Genomic DNA, 25794 nt, shown 5'->3' on the forward strand with positions numbered 1-25794 from the left:
TAAAATGGAAATGAAATTACATACTTACCCTAGTCTACTAAGATTTTTTGCTTTTCTTTTTAAGATTGCTGGGTTTTCTTTGTGTTTGCATTATGGCACCAAAATATTGGCATTTAAAAATGCAGTTACAGGAAGAAGTAACATTTATTGACAGAATCTAAGAGAATGATCACTGACATTTAAATTTTATACTTTATCTACTATCTGTAAACACTAAATAAATGTAGACATTTTAATTCAGATCACATGAAGATCCCTACATTTAAAAAGAAAGCTGACATTATAAACACATTACAAGTTTTCCTTCATTAGCATAAAATTACTTTACTGAACTCCTATAGCTTATTTTCTTTTAGTGTGCTGCAGTTTGATTTGAAATTCAGATATTGATTTTCTAATACCCTAAAGTATGGATTCATATCACCAGCCTTCGTTTTAAAAGACTATTTGAAGTAAATTTCACTGTGGTAAAGCCTCTAGTGACAAAGCTGAACAAAATTCAAATTCAAATGTTTTAAAATTAATATCAATTTTTATTTAAGAATCAAGTAATATTGGAGGTGTGGACATGCTATTAATCAACACCTTGGATGAGCTACTAATAAACACCTTATCAAATGGGCAACCGATCGATCTTGTTTACAATGGGCACATTAATGGTCAATTTGGAATAATATTCTGTGAAAAAATGAGATCAAAGGTTAGTACTTTTAAAAATGCATATCAAAGGACAGAAATTGATATTTAAATAGAGAAAGAAGAAAAAAATGCTTTTCCTTGGTGCATTTACATGTTGAAAACTGACTAGAGTTCTGGTCCTACAGTTCCAAAAAGAACAAGCAAAAATGAAGAAATAAATTTACACAGATATCCAAAAAAATTTTTTAGGGAAGCAGGCGGCCCATCCACTACTTTTCCTGTACTCACACATACAAAGGAGTGACTCAGCTGATTCTACAGCCATTTCTAACTTTTAATATACCTTATAAAGTATACTGCAATCATAAGGGAATCCCTATGGAGATTAATGTAACTATTTTTCATGTATATATATATATTTTAAGGGGGTTTTGTAAAGAAATAATATTTTGTTTTTCCCTCTCCATTTCTGGACACTCAAGGCAAAAAACTCTTAATAGCTTCCAAATTCAAGATTATTGAATTTGCAGATTAAAGGCAACACACATCCAAAAATAAGCTATATATAAATATATATAATATACATTATATACATTATTATATTATATATAATATATGTAGTATATATTCATAATTTTTATATATAAACAATATAATTTATACATAGAAAGGTGATAAACTTTGCCAGAAAAGATTGAAAGACCACAGTAGCAACATCAGATTAAAAGAAACACTTTTAAAACTGTGAGCAAAAAGACTCCTATGGACAATTCTTACAACCTACTGCTTGAATTGATCACAAAGAAGTACAAAGAGAGGTGAGGGCATAAGCTGTCCCAGTCGCAAGTATGCTACCTTCCTAACCTCATTCCAAGCCAAACCTCTACCTCCAAACCAAGACTATTAATGTCTGAAAATCCAACATCATTCTCCTCCTCACTTTGCTCAGTCTACAGCCATAATCAGCTCTTTTCTTATGCAGTTGCTATAAAGGAAGGCTTAGATAAGTTAGCTTTCACTTCATGCTCTCTGTTACCACAAACAAGTCTGACTTTTAATCTCATAAAACTAAAGCACAGTGAATTCATATGACATTACAAAAAATAATATATTATCAAAATAAAGGTTGTTTCTTAGGCAGGGTTGTTTCTCAGGCAGAGGGGGTGGGGCTGGGGGAGTGGTCAGAGGAAAGGAAAATAAGCCCAAAAGACATTCCTTGGGCTGATTAGATTTTAAGTTATTTACATGTCAGTCACTAATTTAAGTTACTACTCAGAGTACAACTACTTCTGCGTTCAAATTCTGAATTCAAAATTTGCGTTCCAGATTGTGCAACTCAAGTTTTTCTTTGTTCCAGGACAAAAACTTTAAAAATGCCTGTGAAAAAACAAGAACATTTCATTGTTTAAAATAACTGAAAAAGAAACTAAGTAATGATCCAACTGAAATTTAACATACCTATTTAATTTTACCAATTTAATTTTAATATGCATATCTAAATTTTAAAAAAGATTTCACCCTCAGAGAAACATTGTCCTAGCATATGAAGACAAGAAGCAAAAAGGAATGGTATAATTACACCACAATTTTATTAACTTGCCTCATAAAACTGTCAAGCAATAAATAACATCATACAAATGGTCATTCGCTCCTTGAACATTTGCATTCTTTTGGAGTGGAGCCAACAGTCCTTCTGCCTTAAACCTGTGTCTGCACCCATTGCCGTGATTCCACCTGCACCACTCACCTGACCCTTCAGATAGGACCAGCAAAAAAAAAAGGCATTTTTTGTCACTGTGTTTTAAATCACTGAAGCATTGATATTTTTCTTATGGGTTACATAAGACCCTTGATTTAGGTTTATGTAATTTCTAGTTCATTTGGGAATGAAATCTCTTGTTCGTGAGCTTCTAAGCTTGTTACCTCATGATCAGCTAATAAACAGCTAGTGTGCTCTCTCCACTCCAAAATTCTTAAAAACATACCTTGCAGTGGCCAGCCAACTAAGGGACACTTGGCCACTCCTTAGTATATCCTGTGTCAGCTTTACAGGGCAAACATGTGTGCCCCTTGAAAAGGTAAAAAATTTGTCTTTGGAGTGTGCTGCAGCAAAACTGAATATTTGTACACAACAATAACCAGATATTCAGTAGGAGTTTCAGAAGGCATTTTCCTGGCTGCCAGTCAGTGTAAGAGAGGTATTAGCTACCCTATGGCATGGGTCTCTTGCCAAACCAACTCAGATCCGATGCATCATTTAGTTAGCTGCACAAATACAGGTCTGGTTTTGTCCTCTCCAGTTTAACTAAGGCTTTCACTTGATCAGAAGAGGTTGAGTCTCTCTTTCCAATTGCTAGTACTCCATTATTTAATTGTGCTCACATGTTCCAATTCATACTATCATCACCGTACAAAGTAAAAAGGCAGTTAACTGAAAAATGACTTCTAATGAAGTTTTAGTGTCTGGCAGAGTTTGAATAAGTTAGACTCTTCAGCTGAGCAAGTCAGACTTTTCAGTGAAGTGTTATTTTAGTATATACATTCTTAGTAACAAAAAGTTACATATAGTACAATGCATATAACTATAATAACGCACATTAGGTGAGCTATTTTTTTTCTTTTTACACTACTTCTGGAGGAGAAATTATAATTAATATAAAAAGATAGAACTTGTGTACCTCATATTTTCAGCTGAATCCTCTGGCATTGGAGCAACAGTTTGGACAGCTGGGAGATTTTTGCTGGTAGCACCATTCACAAAGCTGGATGATGAAGAGGAAGAAGAAGATCCTGAGTCCACTGCACCTGTCCCCCAAAAAAACACAGATCTTAATTCAGTCTAAAGAAACAAAACTTTTAGAGGCTTTAATATAGTCCTTGTATTATTAATCTACTTCTAAGTAAGGAAGTAGTGTTATTTACTATAAAATAATGAAAACCATTCCATATGATTATCATACCAATTAATACCTTATTTAGCTACTATAAAAATAATAAACTTAAAAAGCTATTGAAAATCAGGCAAAATAAATCCTTACCTCATTTTCATTATTCCCAAATTACTTTCCAAGGTTGAAAACATTTTTACATCATCCTGTAAAGCAAGATCTTTCTAAAATAAAGGTATACTTAAGATAAGCTTGAGTGGAGGACAGAATTTTAATTTTTTTTTTTTTGAAAGTATTTGTATATACACACTTGACTGCCCAGTTGCAACTATAGGCAGAAAATAAAATACAAATTAAAAAATGACAAAGAGGATAGAAAATGTATATCTCTTCAGGGAGTAATGGCGGAAATTAGTGTCTGAGGTGTATTAAGATTCTTATTACAGTTTTTATGTTTCCTTCCTCAAGTCAAGGAGAATTTTAAGATCTTAAAAGTAGGGAAGGCAGTGGTGGTATCATTTCAATGGGTTGTAAACAGCTGACCACAAAAAAAGATTCAGACAGAGCATACATTTATACTTTAAGTGATCTGGGTCAGAGCTAAGGGCTAAACTTAGACTCTAAATGCCAATCTATCATGTTTGCTGAAACGGTACTGTGAGTTCAGCCTCTTTGACGCAAACCAGCAAAGGCTCAGCGTGGCCATGAGCAGTGAGAGTGCTGTGATAAATGCTGTCTGTTTAGCGCTGCACAGTCCTTCTGCAACACATCACTGCAAGAGAGGTAGCAACAAACAGTCTTGTACTTGGAGTTCAAAGCCTGAGGGACTGCAATGCTACCAGAGATGAGGCTGACAGGCAACAAGATTTATCCAAGTTAGCAATGAGGGGCAGATACCCCCTGTTTAGAGATCAAAGACATTATTCTGGCAATTTTAAAAAACTGTAATTGTTCAGTCCTTATTGCTGGTCAGTTTTAGCAGTTGATACATCACTGTCCTTTGCATTACACAGGTATATATTATTTTTCAGTTTCCTGCAGAGATCTACAAAGCATTTATGGATTCTTCACTGTTTAAGCAGTCAGCCAATAGTGAAGGAGAAGTCAAATTTTCACAAATAGTGAAAATGTTTCTGGCAGTAGGTATGATTTTTATTTTTTTTTAATTTGCCTTTAGATAATTTTTAATGACAAAATAATTAAAGACAAGAATTTTGACTGGCTCATTTAAGAACATTTATATTCAAAAGAGTTTCAAAATGCAGCAAGATTTGCTGGGCTTGCTGACACTGGAGTAGCTGATGAAGTTCCAGATATAGATTAGGAACTGATTTAGGCTGTTGTTTTAATAATGGGAGTGGGAGATAGATTGTGGTTTACACTGGGTGTTCTGATTTGGACTAAATACAAATTGTAAATGTACCCAAACATACCGAGAAAGAAACACAAAAAATATAAGGTAGGCTATCTCTCCCAGCCTCAGAATCACAGCAACTTAACTGGGAATAGGATAGCTTAAAAAAGATTAAGGCTTCATATATATATATATGTGTGTGTGTGTGTGTGTGTGTGTGTGTACGCATGTGTATATTTATATTATTTACATATTTATATTCATATATACATTGACGATACATATTTTTATTGCTTCTTCCCTTTTTCTTCCAAAGTAAAAATTTCTTCATTAAGGATGTTTAAAAATGCAGTTGCTAAGTTGTTTAACCAGCTAGGCTTCCAGAAGAAGAGAACTGGAACTAGTGGATTAACATAGAAGTGAGAATCAGGATATGAATTACAGAAATCCAACCTAAAACCTTATAAAGCCAGTTTCTTACATAAAGAGATGAAGGAAGAAAACCTATCTCCCCAAAGATACATTCAAAGAACTAAAGGACTTCAGTAACATACATCTCATTAAATTGTGACAGTGACATCGACTATGACAGCGATGGCAGGTGGAATGTAAACACCAATTGCAATCCATGAATAACTGAAAAAAATACCTTTCACACAAGTCCAACACAGAAAATGCCTCATAGATATAACTGAATTTCTAGCATATCTGTGACATACTGTAATAACAACTGTACATAGGTTTGGGAGGACATCTAGTGTTTCTAAAAAATTGCATTCTGTTTCTTTACCATAGTAAAAAAAAAAAATAATTTCATAGACTACAAGTATATAAACCAGAAAGTATCTGGATACTTTATCTATATATCTCAAAAACTGACATACATGATTCACTGTTTTGACTACCATAGGCATACCTTAATTAAAAAGGGCAAAATGATCACTTTAATCTAATAGATATTTCAATGTTTTCAGTGTGATAATACTTTTATTAACTGTCATTAATGTGTTTAGCATTTGTAAAATGTTAATATAAAATTCAAACCTTCAAAAATTCAAATCTTCATAAAATGCTTTACTAAAGAAATTCAGTACACATACAGTTCTAATTAAATCTGATACTTGCTGAAATTCTATTGAATCAATACTTTTCCTTTAATCAAGCTAATCCATAGATTAGGAATCAAAACCAATTGCATTTAAAAAAAAAGCTATAAGATCTACCAAAATAAGCAGCCTTTAGTCCACAGTCAGTGTACAATGGCATCTGTAATACTGTCCTCTACTAAGAACAGTATTGGGAAAATGACTGATTTTAAAATGTAATTACTTACAAACAAGAACTACTATATTCCAGCCAAAACAGTTCAGATCTTTCATCAGTGAGAAGACTGAAAAGCTTACTACTAGTCAGTATCATTTGGAAAACAGGGTTTCCAGTGTAGGATATTTTTTTCATGACATAAGAATACCTAAAATGAAATCCGTTCAAGATTAACAGAATTGTGTATACAAATGCTACTGTTCATAGAAGTGATAACATTATTCAGAGCATTCATTCCTTGCATCTGCCTCAGGATAATTAGATTTAAAGATTTTTTTTTTATCCTTAGAAAAATCAAAGTTCTATTACCAGTATTAAAGGCAATCTGCAAAAGGAAAGCAAAAATAAGAGTGTGTCTTCATATTACTGCACATAGCAGAAGGATGCCAAAAGCTTCCCCCTCTATTTGCTGCAACCCCAGGGAGATTTTCACATATCTCAGCTCTTGTGATATCCTTGAAAAGAGCTCTTCTCTCAAGTGCTTTTGCTTATTTTAGAAAGAAAACAGACCATAGCCAGACATTTCAAAGGAGTTTAAGTAAATATCAGCTGCTCTATGTAAGGATTAATTTCTCAATGGAAACATTTCTCCATGGTTAAGAGGCTCCTTCATGAGGAGCCTGTTATTATTACTATTATAAATAATTAAATTATTACTATTATAAATAATTATTACTATTATAAATAATTATTACTATTATAAATAATAGCATTACTATTATTACTATTATTATTATATTATAAATATTATTACTATTATAAATAATTAAAAAAGAAGGTCTAGTCCTCCTTCTATAGATCACAATAAACAACTACTGCTAAGACATGAGTAAATTAAGTAGTTTTTTACTGAAAAACCTTCCAAAAATCATGGCATAATTTTAATTGACAAATATCAATTGTCCAAAATATTCACCTCCACAATCTATGATATATTTATTAAGTAGCAAGTTGTCTTTTCTTTCTTTGATACATAAGGAGGGATTAATTGGTATGTATCACATAGAGATCCTCTATTGCAGAGAGCAAGAAAAGTTATCTCATTTACCTGTTAATCTACACTTACAAAAAAATACTGAGGCTATGTATTAACTTATTTAAGGCTGTGCAAGCTCAATGTGCACTATCAAAGATTATAAACATAGACCAAGAGAAAACACTGTCTCTAATAAAGGCCAGGATTTAATCTTTCCAGGTTTTATTTCTGAACTACAAAAACAGCAACAAAAAGATGATTAAAAAACAAAACACCACTAAAGGTAAAAAAAACCCCAAACAAATAAAAATGAGGCTCACAAAAATATTTAAGGACAATACCTGTTGTATTAATCATACTTTTTGGTGTAGCTCCTGTTGCAGCAAATATATTAGGTGTACTACCCGGTGGCAGTCCGCTCCCAGCTGTGGCAGCTCCGACAGTGGTAACAGCCAGACTACCTGGAGGGGGTTTCTTTACTGGTACAACCACACTCCTGTGGAAAAAGAAACAGCAGATTATTAAAATTGCACAACAGAGCCAGGAAGAATTTTTGATTTTGATGGGTTTAGACCGCTGTATAATTCTGTTGCTGAGGAATACATAATACTGTAAATTTTCTGAACCTTTCTGAAATAAGGTAAAACTAAGTTCACAGGCCCTAAAATCATACTCCTATCCTTTGTCTGCAGCTTCATGTGATTCTGAGAAACTCAATTTGTCTTTCATTACCCACAAAATGGAAACACCCTATCTCTTCAATGATATGTTGAGAACACTATCACCTGTGTTCTAGATTTGCAAAGAAAACGTTTACTGTCAGAAATTATGTCAGCAGTCTAGCAGTCTATATGCATGCAGTCTTAATGAGTATGTTAATTTGTTGATCTTACTGAAGTTACCTAAGATAAATTTTTTTTTGTTAATCATCAGAACATTGGAATACAGCAGTTTATTCTTCAGTATCATGAACATACCAGTCTTCCAAACATAGTTGACTAACAAACATAGTTTTGGACTCAGACTTCTGGAAAACCTTTATACTTATCTAGATCAATAGCACATGATGCACATTGATTAGCAAAAATGCAACACAATGAATATTTGCTTTCACAATATTGATATTATTACGGTTTAAAAAGCAGTCTTGAGAATTTGAAGTTTTTAAGAAGAGAAGAAGGCTTTCATATAAAAGAATACAACCTAATATCAAATATAAGTAGAAAATACTGCATTCAAACAAACACTTTTCCACCTAGTATTAAATCATACTCTTTTTTTTTTAAAAAAAGTTTGAAAACTAAAGGAATTGCTCCTAGGAGATAATATTTTTTCAACATTGGACAGCTGTCATAGTGGAAACAACTATATTGACATTTTTCTATTTAATATTTCTTTTTATCTATAAGAAACCCTGCTCCTAAAAAGTCTATTTTGGTAGAAAACGTGAGTGAAAAACAAAAATGAGACAAATCGTATTTGGATAATTTTGAACAGTATATTTTCATCATTATTTACATGTTTTCTGTTTAAGCAGATACACTCTTCATTAAAATTAATCATTATGATAAAAAAAGAGCCGGAAAAGGAAATTATTTACAGTAATAAGGCCACATTTTGCTCAAGAACTTTCTTTGGTAATTAATTTGTAACACTTCTGTGTAAATAGGATGGCATATGATGAATTAAAAGGCGTGGCACAATGTTTTACAGTAATGTACCTTGTTCCTATAGGTCTGAATTTTCAGTCTTCCTGAATTTTAAAGACTGGTGATGACAGTGTACCAACCCATCCATAAGCATTTTTTTCTCACTCTTTTTAGACAGGTTACAATGCCAGTTGATGCCTCTGCATTCTGAACAACAGCTTTACTCCTGCCTTGAAGCATGTACTATTAGAAAGGTAATTCTAGGCTTATCGATGGTTTTTTGTCTCATTCAACTTAAATTAGGAGAAGATGAATTTGAACAACAAAATAGCTATTGATTAAGATGAGTGACCCTAAAATAATTGCTTTTGTCTGTAGTTAATAATCTCTTACAATCGTTACTGATATGAAGTGCTTACATAGCAGCAGCTGCAGCTGAACAAAGCTGTGTCTACAGGGTTAGATAAATCTGCTCCATAACACCATGAAACTTCCTAAAATTAGTTCCAATCCACATACAAAGATCTCTAGCTCGATTAATACTTCAATCAAATATTTGTTTGGCTTATTCATGAATACTGAATAAGTAATCAAGAGCAGAGTCCCTGTAGTGCCATAGAAACACAAGAAGACATTAGGACTTGTATCTTAAGTGGGAGCATTTCCCAAATATATTATTTCAAAAGGAAACTACTGCCCTTACCTACCACCTTTGTTGAGAATTGCAATAGAAAGGCGTTGGTGTGAATGAAAAAGGAAGGGGAATATCTAGGTGCTGAGGCACAAGAACAAAAGACTGGCCTATGCTAATGGCACATAGTTATCAGGTCAGCAAGACCACAGGCAAGTGAGTAGCTTCACAAGATAACCCGACTTGCAGATAAAACTGGTGAAGAACAATGAGTTGAAGAGCTTGGGAAGGACAGAGAGACTGTTGGCTGGTCCATAAGGGGGAAAAAAAAGGCATATCCAAAAGCTAGAAAGAGTTGCTGACATATGAAGAACCCAGAAGATGTGAGGAAGACTTTATAAATTTCATCCCATGCTCTCCGTGCCATTGGACCTCCCATCTGGATGCAAGCAGGAAGGATGCCTGAAATGCTGGACAGATTCTTCAGACACACGCCCATTCTAGTGTTTGAAAATGTGAGACAGTGTGAGTGGATGACATCTCTTTTGGTTTGGGTTTTATTTTAAGAAAAACAATTTTTCCCTCACATAAGGTCTAGTATTGGTATCTGCTAAATTGCCAATCCAATCACTGAAGAAGTATTTCTTACTTTCCTGTTACTTTTCTAGAGATGAAGATAAATTCAAGGTCTTCCTCCTTACCTTCAGACAATTCAGTGGTCGTCCAGAGCGTGCAAAAGATCATCTAACTTTGCATAGCAAAGACCACATATGCCAGCTTTACTTCTCAGATGTATTAGAATCATAGGACAGTTGCAGTTGGAAGGGACCTTTAAAAGTCATCTAGTCCAACGCTCAAATGTACTGGCCTGCTATAAATGCAAATATTCTTTTCTTATGAGTGTAGTTCAGGACTGAAAATAAGCTTCCATAACAAGGACAATCCTTCCTATATCCCACAGATAGTAACGTTCTACACATGGTTGGCATTATTTCATATGTCTAAATCACCACGTTAAGGCAGGCCAGGTGCTATTAAATTACAAACTATCAAGAAATATCAAGAGAAACCTCTCTACCATAAGAATAGGGAAAATCAGTGAGACATTATCATCCCAGATTGAAAGAAAATGCAGCTTTCTGACATGTCATACATGGTGACCTTGTCAAAATGTCTCATTCCTACCGATAAAACAAAGTGTAGCAAGTGAACAGAAAATGACATTCAGATAAAGCAGACAGAAAAACTATTTGAACAACAGAACAGAGTGGTCAAAAATGTGCAAAACAATCAGAGGGACAGCAGAACAAGAAAGGTGAAAGAGGATGACTGACTGCTTTCAAGTAAAAAAAGTCTTTTAATGAATTAAACCACTCAAACAGCACATACAGTAAAAACAGGCAAATCAAACCAAAACAGACTTAAAAAAAAGTATGGCTATTTACTTGAGCATATATGATTTGAGGAATTAATTTACTGTGATAGATGCCTTACATGTATCTGTCAGGCATTTGGGTTTTTCTTTCATGGAGGAACAGAAATCTACAGACTAGAAGAAAAGAATACATACATTTCTATAATTTAATTTTAGGTCTTCTTTAGTACAATGTATTTCAGACTTCCTAAATGTTCCAAACTGGTTCGCAATTGTTTGAATCCCATCATCATGGTCTCAAATGATCCCCAATGATTTAGTCAGCAAAAATTTAGTAGCAATTGTCTGTAGCAACTGATTTCATTTCTTTGTTCATTGGGTGCTTTAAAACTCTAAATATAATTGTGACTACTAATCACTGTTCTGTTACTCCATGAGTGTCCTTTACCAATTTTAAACCTAAGCCTGAAGTCATCGTAATTCATATCATGCTCAAGGTGAGTGTTGTTGATTCAACTCACATACCACTTATGCATTGCTGGTTCATTAAATAACATCAGCAAATAGCTACAGGATTCTTCTGGGTTTTAGAAATTTGCATGAAATAAGTAGATGGAAAATAATGCCATTAATGCATTGAACTGCAAAAAGAGAAAATGGAAATTAAAAATAAAATACTTTCTCAAATTGACTTTACTTAAATATTTAGCTACCCAGTGCTGATGACAGACAGTGCTATATTTTCCCTCTTTCTCTGTGATTCACATTTTGTATCTCCTCTCCATTTTAAAATTTAAAGGCTTTCCAACTTAATCACTCTGGTCAACCTAAAGGTCAGACACAAGCCTTCAATACTGGATGTCTTGTGCTACCTATCTGAGCGGCAGCAATTAAATTAGGATCACTTTACTCTCTTGTGGGATATGTGAAATCTCTTAAGTCTGAATTAATATTTCTTGCTCCTCCTCTCCCCCCTCAAAGTAGCAGAAAGCATGATGATTTTTCAAGAAGTGTTCTTCAAAAAAGCAGCACAGACTTCAGGCAAGGTTTTCACTTGAAAATTACTCCGTGTCAAACAGCAACTTCTGTCAGATGTTTGAGAAGAAATCACAAAACAAAATGGCTGACAATTTCTCTTCATTACATGCTAGCTTGTTCCTACAGTTAGCTTCATCTAATCTCTGAAAAGAAAGCTTAATATTTCTTCTCTGAAAGTTACTTATATTCTCCATATCTCTGTAGATGTCCAGTCCTTTATGAAACATGTATACTGTTGTACCCTCTGTTCTTCCTGAATTTAACCCCAGATTGTGTTCTGAGTCTGTAACGTCACTGTTAGTACATACTAACAACACATTTTGAATCTTACTTTAGACAACCTTTCATTAGGCTGACTGTACTAAGATAAGATTAATCTGAAATCTAGGAGGAAAGATGTAACTCAGAGGCAGCAGCCATGGAGAAGAAAAACTGGATTAAAAAAATGTGAGGTATACTGAAGAGATAGGGAAAGCTCACAGAAGGACATAATCTTTGAGACTTATGCAAATGAAACCTTAGTGTTGAATCTCTATTTATTATGAGTTCTTTCAATCATTTGATGCCATACATTTATTAAAACATCCAAATCTTAAAGTACATGAAATGATCCTAATCTACTAAAAATTGCTTATTTCTAAATAGAAGAAAGCGAATCATCTCAGGTGTAGTTTTAGGACAAGGACTGGAAGTTCTTGGATCCTCAATCTTAGATCAAGCAGAAGAGTGAGGTACTCCCAATGAAATTCCCTCCTTTGCATTCAGGATAAATTAGCTGAAGCATCTAAAATGATCTAAACATCGACAAGAAACAAAGCAAACTGTAAAAGATAAAAAAGCTAATTATCAAGAAAGATGAATGGTCTTAGCTGAACAGACAAATTGGAAATACTGGAAATTTATTAAGTTTGAAGAAAGTGAATAGAATGTAAGTGAAGTAAATGTCAGAAACATGATCAAATATAAAGAACCCAAAGAAGCAATCAATATGAGGCACAGCCAAGTATGGGTGAGGAATCTAATCTTGTATATATGATGCAAAAAAAAAAAAAAAGTAAAGGCTAAAAAGCAGCAATCAGTCCTGTAAAAGTCAATACAGTTTTAATAGTGATTGTACAGAGGCCTATTGGGGTAAAAAATCAAGACAAAAATCTAGTACAATTTTCATCTATATATCCAGTGAATTATATGAGACAGTAGAGAGATGCTGGTTTCGCATCAACTTCAGGTCAGATATACCTACAACTCCATGAATATGAATATGGAAAGACGCACATTACACAGGTGATAAGAGTTTTGAAAGAGCTACCCTTGTACAGATTTCTAAGTGATGGACATGGGGATTATGATTACAGCTTGATGAAAATAAATTGAGGGTTAATATACCCATTTTTGGTTGATTTGAACCTATTCATAAATTTAGGATGATTTTTTTTTCTAAACAAAAAGCTGAGGTGGCGATGCACTCTCAGTTTCAATAATAGCACCCATCTAAAAAATCTCTATTAGAAAAAAATAGACATGAACAAATGTAAGCTTCAGAATACAGCACTGGGTAGAATCACGAATAAATTCATAAACCATAATGGTCTAGGCTGCATCTAGTGGGACAAATGCAAATTGCCAAAAAAAAAGAAAAAAAAAAAAAAGAGAAACAAGAAATCCCCAAATCCTAAAAATCAATGACAGAGCCCGATTTTTGTCAGACAAAAGATGAGAAGGCAAAAGGAATTATTGGTGAGTTATGCTCCATTAGTAGTAAATCTGGGTGAAAAAACGCTTTGTGTTTGCTTCTGAAAATGTCAACCTGGATGCATTTTCAAGGAATTCAGTCTGACGTTAAAAGACATGTCATAACTTTGAGGATCCAGGCTCCAGTGTCCCAGAAATCTGTTTATATAGCTCATAATGTAATTACAGCTACCTTAAGACAGATGAGACAGAAGGCAGCAATATATTGAAAAGTAATTGAAAAATGCAGTTGTCCAGAAGCACTTGTGGGGAAGAGGTCTCTGAAAAGCTGCTCAAAGCTTCAGAGTTCGAAGTGAAATTTTTGATGTTGTCACTCTCAATCTATTGAAGAGCTGACAGACAATCAAACCCGTCTGGCTGCCTGGCAGCTCATTTTGCTGGCAGGTGGCAAACAATTAGACACACCAATTTGTGCCTCCTGATGACATTAAAGCATGAAACTAAGTTGTATGCAGGGCCTAGTGATTTGTGTGAAAGCATTTCAAAAATAATACTCTTTGCCGTGGCAACTCATTTCAGACTGCCACCTCCCATTACGTCTTTGAGTGGTGAAGACGACAGACTTGAGTTACGTGTGGTGCAAGGCCGCTTCTGTTCAATCCGTCATCAGCGCCCCCCGAGACCTCAATCCCCTCCTTTCATCAATATCACTTCATCATTTACATTCGCTAGTACTTGAACTGCTGCATACATTAATTGCACACAAGTTCCATTTGACAAAACATGTTGGACACTTTTTCTGCTTTTACATTTTGTTTATGACTGCACAAATTCTAAGGAAGAATACACTGCACCTATTACGCAATGACTCTTATGGACATATTAGCAATGTACAATTAGAAGAACATGCAGAGCAAAACACTCCATATTAAATGCTAAAACAGAATTCTCAATTTCAATTCCATTTACAGGAGTTTGCTTTACATGGCGTTTACTGGCACATAAAATCAGTGATCATGTTAAAGAAATATCTTTAAAACAATGAAGATACTGTTATTTTTCTACAAATTACTTATTACCTCAACTCTTTTTTTACAAGGCACTCAGACATCCAAATGTAAAAAAAAAAACAAAAAAAAAGAAAAAAAAAAAAGAAAAAATAGTCTAGCCTTACAAGGACTAAGAATATCTTTAGATTAAGGTGAAAAATGCATTTCTCTAACCTAGATTTGCTTATAAATATGGAAACACTGTGTTTATTTTAAAAAACCTGAAACAAATAGAACCTGACAAAACAATACACTCCATTGCTCATGATTTTCCCTAGGGACAATAAAGATGACCAATAGCCATATTGCTCAGTGAAGTACCAAAAGCTGTATAAACTGTAGCAACAGAAGATCCTACAGAAATAAAGTCCACAGGCATCGTGTTAAATTTTAACACTTTTTAAAAAATAAGCAGTTTTTAAAAAATAAGCAGCTTATCTTATTTAACTGTTAGTTTTTATTGGTAAACACAATTATATTTACATGAGCAAGTATAGAAAAATAATCATGCTGTGCTTTTTTTCAGTTTTTCAATGGTAATTGGGATACTGTAGGCAACACAAAATGTTCAGAAATCACCACAAGCCAAAATTCATGTTGCTTTCTCAATTAATACTTAAATTAATTCTAATATTATATCAATACACTATTCAAAGTTTTTTTCCCCTTAACCTTTGCTTCATCCCCTGTGAAAAGTTATACTGTCAGCATATGAATCCGCTTCATTTTCTAATTTGGAAAAGTGACACCATAACCACTCATATTTGCCTCCAAAGATTGCCAGAGTGGTCAAGTACTTAGACAGTATGAACGAACTGTACAGAGGAATATTTGCTTGAACAATGGGCATCATTCAATAATGCCACCATGAGGTGCAACCAGACAGTTGAGGCCTTGTGGGCTAAGAACATCAGTAGTTTTATCAAGATGCCCCCAGTTCAATAACATTTCTTTAATTGGAGAAAAGAATGCAATACTTCCTAAACTGCTGGACCTGCCTGAATCTGCCAATTTTTTCCTTCATGGTTGTTGATTATATAAAAAAAAAAAAGATCTACCTCACTCACCAAAATCAGATAGCAAGATCATCTATTTAAGAGAAAAAAACCTTCAACAAATATGTGTGACTTATTTTGCCTAAACTTCACCCATTACCACCTTTTTTTTTTTTTTCTGAAGAAGTAAACAATTCCAAGGGCTGACATGGTACAACATATGCTACCAAGATAAAAACACAGCTGTATACTTTGTACAGGAAATCACGAAATCACAATTTGATCAGGAGGATAACAGGACAGGAAAAAACAAAACACTAAACTCTCTCACTCCTAAGTGAATTTATTAAGTATGAAATGCCTATCAAAATCCATGAAGCACCTCTTAAATATAATTCTGTATTAGCAAATACTATTAATGATGTTCAAAATGTACAAGCAGTCATGTTGTTGCAAGAACAATGAAATGGAGATGCTCACATTAAATACAGGCTATGGACAACCTACTGCAGTTTTTAAATGCTCTCTTATAGAGCTATAACTTAGAAATGCAAAATAAAACTCACATCTTCAATCACCTTGATGTCAAGTTCCCTCTAACAATGACAACCCATGAGGTGATATGCTCCATTTTAATTTAGGTGTCTAGCATTTTGTGAATCAACAACAGCCCTCTGAATAAATTATTTTTCTTATTGACCCAGGTAGAAATTTAGGTGAATAGGTTCAACTACAGTAACCTTTTTGGTGATTACAGTTAAAGTGTTATTATTTCTACATGTAGCATAAATTTTTATACTATTTAATGTACAAGAATGCATTCTGGAATATGATGGTTCCTCACAGAGGATAAGGGAAAATTCCTAACTTTATAGGAAAAAAGAAATTTTTCACTTCACATTGAAATCACTATAAAATGAAAACATGCAGATTGATGAACAAAAAAATAATTTTAATTAAACAGCTGCTAGAACAGTCTCAAGATATAAAATATTAGAAAGGGATATATTCATTGCTTCTAAAGTATATTTCACTGTTCCTGTCTTGATCCAATTAACTTTCTTGCAACAGACACTATCTGATTGCTTATTGAATTATTGCAGAAAAGCAGCTTCAGTACTTATATATATGCAGATAAAAAGGCACCAGCTTTTCTACGAAACTCAAGACAGAAAAGCGCTTCTTCACTTTTATTCTAAAATTCTCACATATCTTTTTGCACTTTACTGTTTATATTATGCTGAAAACATTGATTGCATCTTGTTTTTCTTAAGACTTAAATGAAGACATTTATGACATTTTTGCATTGCAGATTTTCTGTAAATACAGATGGATTTTTCTCATAAATCACAATATAACCGTTTTCTTGTTTAATTTTTTATTTCCTCCAGAGTTTTACTTCTTTACCTGCACAAAGAACTAATATACTTTTAAAACTTCCTTTATGTTTTCAAGACATGTTTAACCACATCTTTAAGTCTTGATTCCATGTTTTACTTTTTAAAAACATTTTTATGAAGAAACTGAAGAGATTTTGTCATACTGAAAAATATGATTACATCAACACTCGTAAGAGTTACATTTAAACCTAAATGGATGAGGTCAATTGCACAACTTGTCACAATTTCTTTGTTCAGGATAACTGAGAGGGACTGGACATTTAAAGAAAACCATATTCATTAGAAACCCAGAAGCTATACCCCAAAAAGATAAAGAAAGGACTCTGTGAAAATGTTCAGCAGTTCAGTTTTAAGCACTAACTTCTGAGCATATTTGTTGTTTAAAGACCTAGAAGGAAACTGTTTTCTACCATGACCATGCAAATAACTTGCCATGGTCAAAGCATTTCAGTACCAGAAAACAATGCAATGATGGATCCAATTAAGATTTAAGCCTTTGAAAGAATATTCAACTGAATTTCTGCAGTCTGTTCTATATCAGCAGATATTACCCCTCCTCCTCCTCCTCACTAAAATGCTGTTTTAAAGAAAAAAAAGATTTTAATGCAAAAATATTTCTTTGCAACAGGCTTGTTTTCCAAGTGTTTTGCAGAGTTTTATTCACTGCTAACAGAGAAAAACAAGGTGAATAACTTTTGTCTATACTATATGGTCCATATTCAGAAAAGAAGTAATGCAGCTGTTAATAACGTAGTCTAATACAAACCCATAGAAGAATAACCTTTTAAAAAAAATAAAAAAAACCTTCAAACTTCTGAATTACATCAATATAAAATAATTAATCCAACCATATACCTGTCAAACGAGTGAAACTGCATGGGAAGAATAGCCTGAGCTTCTCTCTTCAGTGCAGGATCTGGGTAAGGGATTGGATCCGGGCCACATTCTGCAATTTCAACAGGGGCTGCCACAAGGCTTTTCAGTATTTCTTTGACATTGATGCCTTTACTTTGGCTGATACTGGATATCGAAGATGCAGGTTTCAGAATTTCACTGGGGCTTTCTGTTAAGCTCTCCTGAGATTTTTTCACTTCCGAAGACAAAGTAGATAACAGCTCACTCATAGCATCAGGGCCTGTGCTGGTCTCCAAGTCTGTCCCATTCAAAATATTGGGCATCTGTTCATCTCCAATTCCAGAATCTGTATGAGGAATAGAGCTTTCCAGCTGAATATCTTCAACTGGTGTGGGTGTTTCTTTGTCTTTAATATTTTCTGGAAATACAGTTGGTGTCTCTGCAGCGAAATAGAGATTATGAACAATAATTTAGCTTGTTTTTTTTCCCCCTAAAAATATGATCAAAAGGTTTTGAAAGACCTAAATGCGTTAGAAAGCCCACAAATCATAGTAGTTTAAACCATAAAAATTCATTCTACATACAAAACATTTTCAACAGCTGTTTGGCATATATACAGGCTTGGAAGAGGGAGCCCAAAATCACATTATGCAAACTCAGTGACATTTAGAAATTACACCCTACTACTCACACAGTAATCAAACAGTAAAATACTTCCAGTAGAAACAACGTTAAAAATGATAACCTATGGACTGGACATAACTGTATGACCTGTGAGACTACTAGAAGAGAAAACTGCAATCACTTATGCTTTCAGATTAATGTAAAATTTAGTCTTTGCATTGCTGTCAGCAAATATGAATCTTGCATTCAAAAGAAAATTGCTAGACATTTTGTTTGCTTCATGTTTTAAAGTGTGTATTATACATATCTAACACACATCTCGTTACATTTAATATAGATTCATTTATACATGAATGAAAAAATGTATTGTTATTCATTTTTTTAGATAACTCCCCTTTTCCCACAAAAGGTAAAATTCTGTAATTGAGGAAATATTCAAGAATAAAATAAATACAGTTTTATAGACATAGGCAAGTGAAATCTGTTCAATGGAACATTTCCAGATTGAAACAAACTCTGCAACATCTTGTAGCTGAGAAGAGCATACCTCTATTAATTACTTCAGAGAAACAGACAAAACAGCTTCATTAAGTTGTAACTTCCATATTCATCTTTTTGGTTACTTCTTTTAGAGCAAAACAAACTATGGCTATTTTTAATGACAAAAAGCTTGCACTCACTCAAAATGATTTTTTAGTTTATTTTCAAACTACATTATTTTCACTGGATTACTTGTCTTGATTATAAAATTTAGCTGGCCTATGTATGAAATAAGAATGTTTCTTTTTTTTATGGATCTGATATAGTGGTGTAGATATTATGGGAAATATTTTACAATATACTTGGATGAAGCTCTCACTGATACAAACAAAATGCGCTTCAACAATGTAACTTTAATAACAACCTCATAATTCATTACCAATTGTTCAGTACAGTCAGGTGTAAAATATTTATTTAGCACATGGGCCTAAGTTTGGATATGTGTATGTGCACATAAAAAAAATCTATATGAGATTATGTCTTTGAACTAATGGTCGTGTAAACTTCTGCATGAGTACAATTACTAAGAAACAGATACAGATAGAACAGAAGTGGCTTTTAAGAAGACAAAGCAGAATCACCCCTTATAAGGAGTATTGTTTTCTTCTTTTAAAAGCCATAAACACCGAAGCCACTTCCTCCTCCTTTTTCTCCTAAGTACCTTAAACGTATCTTATCAAATAGATATGAGCTCTTCTTTGTGAAGCAGGAAGTAGAAACTGGATTTATGAGCTGCATCAAATGCATTTAGCATCTGCTAGGTCAGGAAGTAAAAAGATCCGTATCTACTTAGTACTGCCTATATTTGGCACAGAAGGACATCTGATCCACAGAATGATCCTAATGAATTTTCTGCTTGTCTATTTAAACTTCATCCATGAAAAGACAACACTTCTCAACTGAAGGGAAGATCAGGACTGGACTGCCAGTCAAGCAGGTTGTTGTCCATGAAATGTATGGTAAATAAAATGGCATAAGGCTCCATTATTATGTAAATGAAAAGAGGGCACTGAAAAAAAAGACGATAGTCCACTACATAGTGAAGTTAGGTTACACCTAACCTCAATTTTCATTAAGGTCAACAACACTGAAAAGAAAACTAAAGACAGGAAATATAATAGAAATACAGTTGTGGTAAGTCAAATACCTGATCTAAACCAGACGAAGGATTTTAATACATTAAAATCATGGCAATGAACTGACTCCAGGCCATTTTTGAAAGAAACAGTCCATGATATTACTGGTATAGTAGTAGGCACTTTTGCCAAACAGGGAAGTGGAGACAGCAACATATGAATGGAGAAAACCACACATGGTTTCTGTTTTTTTAGAAATAGGAAAAAATTATCCGGACAACAGCAACATTCAAGAGTAAGCAAGACTTAAGGATTTATTTTGGAGTAAAGAATAGTAACAGAATGGAATGAGACAGACTACAAAATGACTTTGCTATAAGAGCTTTTTAAATATTTATTGCTCAAAGAAAAAGAGTGTCAATATAGTAAATTCAGTAAAGCTGGGCTGGTCACAACAGAATCTAATTTAGTCATGAGAACCTGGAAATTCATAGAATATGGGGAAAGAAACTGGCTAAGAAGGAGCCATCACTCGGTTTTAAAAGTCAAAAAAACCCATCAAATTGAGAGACACTACAATGGGATCTATCTTGTTCAAAATTTTAATAAAGATTCCAGTTAAAAATATTTGGCCGAAATTTGCTGATGACAAAGTTACAAGGCACAACTGATGGTCACGGAAGGATGATTATAAGGAAGCATTATGGCAGAACCACAGATTATATTTACTGGTGAAAAGCTATGCATCTAGTGAAGAATACAGAGGTTCGTGTTATAACTGGAATTCATCTTCTGTAAATGACCAAATGGCATTATTAATGGCATTAGAGAAGGCTTTGGTAGGATTCACTATGGAATACTGTCTACGCTGTTATAATTGAGAAAGATGGAAGTGCCACTATGGAGATACATAGCAATCTACTACTGCAGAAAAAGAGTTTGACTGACATAGTCTGGCCAAACTAATACTGAAGGGTTTTATGACAGCTATCATATGTATTTTCAGGGCGAAAACTCAAAAAAAAAAAAGGAATTTAAGCTAAATGGAAGAGTTAGAATAAGAATAATTGAGTGAAAACTTGCCAGGAATAAAATTAAGTTTGGGAAGTGACAGTCATCAATATATAATTAAGATTATGGAATAGTTTTCCAGTCAGAGTAGCACGTTCAAAAAATGGAACTAATTTTGAGATGCTAGAAATAGGACTGTACTTAACTACGCAGCAGGTGCCCTGTAATCCTTTGTTCCCAAATAAGAATAAAATGCCTAGAGGCCTGCATCATTTGAAGCTAAAAATAGAAGTAAAATTAAATTTTTGCATGTAGAATTTAAATATGACATACATAATACTAATTAAAATTATTTTGGGAAAAAAATTTGAAGGGAATTATTCAAAATTCAGGTAAGCGTATAGATACTTGATTTCCACAGAAATCAGATTTGTATCTTTACTTTTCTTACCATGTCTCCAACACCTAACGTGAATATGCTGCACTAAGCCAGTTAAGCTTAGTCTGATTTATCACTATAAATAACAGTCTCTAAAAACTACCTAAGTCCAATGCATTAGATCTCTTTTTTAAAACATCAAGCAATCTAAATGAATAAAGGTTTAAAAGGTCCAATTTACTTTTTATGAATCAAAGGATAACAAACTCAGAACAGATAAAATTCTTTATAACTGGCTTTCAAATAAGAATATAGCAAATTAGGATATGTGAAATTCAGATAAATATGGCTGAAAAGATGTATTATTAGACCTTCTTGATCAGTATTATTATTAGTACTATTTAGGTAAATGACAAACTTCTTAGCATAGGTCATGAAAACCAACCAATTTTAGTTACAACACTGCATATCCATAAGTTCTCTTTTATAACATGTCCCAGCACTTCTATTGCCTTCAGATTTCAGGAATGAAGAATACTGCTCCATAAAGTGATATCCTTTTATAAAAATCCTAAATATTTAAAGCAACTTATCAAAATGATAAACATGAACAGAAGCAAAACCACAACTGATTGCATCTGTCTATGTTATAACACTGTGACAGTAAGCCTCTAAATTTTCAGCAAACCTCATCAGTTTTCTACAGTACAAGGCCATGTCAGTAGACAAAGCAGAAACATTACTAGATCTAGTGATCTTAACCCTGTCAGAAACAGGCAGTTGGAAGCCAGATGCCTCCTTCTTACTGTTTTTCATTGTAACTAATGAGTTCAGCTACATTATGGAAAAAATATGGGCTTAAGTTAACTAAATTACATATTGTATATCTGGTGACCTCATCCGTCACGCTGCTTCCCTAAAATATCTTGTTTGCTTGTGATTTATGAAGTGTATTGTAATTGTTTTAACCTACTGAGTTACCTATATAGCCCTTGCACTGCTTCCATATGCCTAAAAAATACAACCCACACTGCCCCTATTTAGTAACTTAATAATGAGACATTTTATATGTCAGGTAAATATACACAATATTGCCATTATTAAAAAGGACAATACAAAATATTCTGCTTTTAATATTTATTTACTTTAAAAAATGGAAAAATTGTGTGTAAATTCCTGCAATCCTTTTATCTTTTTCACCTCATTAAACCTCCCAAGTAAAAATGAGCTGAAATTTTTCAAAAGTAAAATGTATGAAAATTAATTTTTTAAGTGCTTACAATACGGCTGAAAATTTATTGGGAAGTCATACTATTCCAAATTATTGTCAAATTTCTGCTGCAAACAATGTAGAAACTTTTGACAATGGAAGGTTTGGGGCAATCTTGATATAGGAGTTGCTGCCACCTTTCAGTCTGCATGTGCACTGGAAAATTTATGAGTTGTTTTCTGTATAACTATCTTAAGGCATGGGTGATAACCTTAATAGCTGCCTTTTATATACCCCTTTGTAGTTTTCTACAAACTTTCAGAAGAAGTACACTACAAGCTGAAAATGCTTTCATTCCAACTAGGCAGTGATATTACAGCTTCCTTCATAGATGGAAGAGTCAACTAATCAATTCCTAAACTCTAGCCTATAAAATAGAGTGGAAAAATTCTTCCTAGCAACACCAATCTAATAATTTTCAAGTATATGAAGCACCACAATTAAACTGACATGAGAAACTAAATATGGGGACAGAATCAAAGAGTAATAAGGATCTGATTTAAAAATACATTGAGAGGAGTAAGCAAGAATGAAGGTGCAACAGAAATGTCCTCAGAGGATGAGGCACAACAGTAAGAAAAATCACCCTAAGATTCCAAGCTGCTTTTGTATCTCCTCAGTACCTTCTCTTCTGTTGGCATTTCTATTTCTGTGTGATATTTATAAAGGATCCAGAGAAAAAATTCCTTTTCTAGTGATCCTGATCATGGCCCAACCTTGTAACATCTACTCATTTTGGCAACCTGGCTGATATTAGTCTTCACGTAACTATGCATTAATAGGCAAATTTGGTCATGTCCCTCTAACCGACTTCATGGGATTCTGTTATTTTTGAGGCAAGGTTACCTGAACAACACTGACTTTTATTTTGCAGAACTCATTTGCTTTTCTAAAACATCTTAAAATGGGTTTCTTCATTTATTGAAATATTTAAAAGTGAGAAAAAATAGCCTGGTGTAGGGTTACAATTTGTCCTTCTTGCACTATCAGGCTTTTATCTACAAAAATCTTTGATAAATGCAGCGTGCATTTAGCCTCCATCTGTTATTCATCTAGAGTATTTATCCAGGTTTCTGAAATTCCTGCCAGATCAAACACTGGTCCTTTCCTTCCACAAGGACAGCAATGTAACAGCACAGAATCAGATTTCTAACAGCATGCCAGCAATCGCGCACACGAAGAGGTGGAAGTAGAGCACATGCCATGACAGCCTCTGGCTGGGAAGAGGAACCACAAGCAGGGATACCTGAGGGCTCTGACATGCATGTCTGAGTGCAGAAGCAACACAGCTGAAGGGGGCTGGGGAAGGTCAGATAAGAAAGACTCTGGGGTGGGTTGGCAATTGGAAGGGTACAGATCTTGAGATAGGTGATTTAATGCAGCAGGTTTGGAATTTCCTTTCAACCAGAGTTGATTTGTGAGGAGAAAGGATGTAGCTCTCAGCTAGGAAAAATATCACAGGTGAACACATATACGTACATGTCTTCTCTTTTTGCTCACTGGAAATTGCTTCTATGTGCTCAAATTCCTCAAAAGTCTTATCATTTGTTTCTTTCCCTGCAGTCGCTCAGGCAGACACACAGGGCAGTTCTTTCTACCTTGACCATAGAAAAGGTATTGAAAGAGCTACTTATGACAGACATAACTCTTGATCTGTTTAGGCAATGTCTTTAATCAATGTCTTAATTTTTCTTTACTAATCAAAACTCTTTCACTCAGCGTTAGATGGATAAGACATCGGTCTGATTGATTACCCGGTTGCCAAACAAAATGCCAGCAAAGCATTAACAAGGCATTAACTAAAAAAAACTGAAGACAAAATAAAAATAAGAAAATGAGAAGTTGTATTAAAGAAATGTCAACTTCAGAGTATATAGCCACGTGTTTACATTTTTGAAACAAAACCCAAATAGAAATTAGGAACAATACAGTAATATGTTTTTTTTTCCTAGGTGAATTTCCCTGTTATTTTTCAGTTTCTATTTTTTCATTTATTTATTTTTGTATTGTGTAAGCTCAAAATCACATAATTAAAAAGTATATTACAGGTATCTATGATAATATCTGTATTTCTGACACATATTAAGAAAGATGATGTTTTCGTAATTGGACATTTCTTGCAAAAGAAATAAACAAAATAAAATCGATCATCTAGGTTGCAGCATCCAGCAGCAAAAGTCAACAGTGAAGCACAGAGTATGTTCCATAATACAATAAAACTTATATTAAAACATTTTGTTTTAAGCACTACTTTGACAACTCAAAAACTTTTAAAACATCTGTAATTTGTACAAACAAATGAAAATAAATATTGATGTTATTTACAAAAAATCCCTATTACAGTCGCTTCATGTGTATATAATGACTGATCAATTAATAATAAAATGTACATGCAAATGTCTCCTATGATGCCTTAAGTAGCTGGTGAAGGGCAATAAATAATAGATTAAGATGTATTCATTACCCTCTCATGATCTTTAAATGCATGTCTTCTCAGATGTTGTTGGAATAAGCAGCATACATTTCATCAGAAGACCAGTGTGATTATTTTGAGCAGCAGTCAGAAATTCAGTAGAATTGGAATTTTATGATTATCATGATTATCACTCATGTTCCTTATAACATTCCCCTTTCTTGAAAATATATGTACAATTAGATTTTGCAGAAGATGGAGCCATGAATTTTGTCAGGACCTTACGGAGGTAAAGCATGTTTTGACAGATAATGGAAATTGGTCCTCTAGTCCACTTTGCATAGTTAGACTGCTACTGTTATGCAAAATAGTTGAAAAATAGTCTGTAAATCTCTACACTACTACATTAGGAATACAAACAATAGTGTAGCAATGCAATTCCCAGAGTACTGTATACCTAGAAGATCTGAAAAGCTTGATGCTTTACTTGTCTTCAAAGAAAAAGCTGTTTCTGTAACCTTTTAATATAGTTTTTTCTGTCAAGGAAAAAAAATCAATAGCTTCCATCTGCAGCACATACCTTTAAGAAATCTATTCATTTACAGTGCTTTGGGAAA

At 33.7% G+C, this 25794-nt stretch overlaps 1 protein-coding gene across 1 annotated transcript in view; it reads right to left on the reverse strand.

The window, feature by feature from the left end:
- NBEA (neurobeachin) overlaps positions 1-25794 on the reverse strand; it is a 451136-nt gene that overhangs the window by 250037 nt on the left and 175305 nt on the right. The window contains exons 31-33 of the mRNA XM_027677697.1: positions 17865-18303; positions 7522-7676; positions 3318-3444 (exon numbers count right to left, since the gene is read on the reverse strand). Of these exons, the coding sequence (XP_027533498.1) occupies positions 3318-3444; positions 7522-7676; positions 17865-18303 (721 nt within the window). The remainder of the gene's footprint in view (positions 1-3317; positions 3445-7521; positions 7677-17864; positions 18304-25794) is intronic.

Source organism: Neopelma chrysocephalum, unplaced genomic scaffold (genome assembly GCF_003984885.1).
Source record: "Neopelma chrysocephalum unplaced genomic scaffold, ASM398488v2 Primary Assembly neopelma1_43, whole genome shotgun sequence".
In the NCBI taxonomy this organism is placed as follows: domain Eukaryota; kingdom Metazoa; phylum Chordata; class Aves; order Passeriformes; family Pipridae; genus Neopelma; species Neopelma chrysocephalum.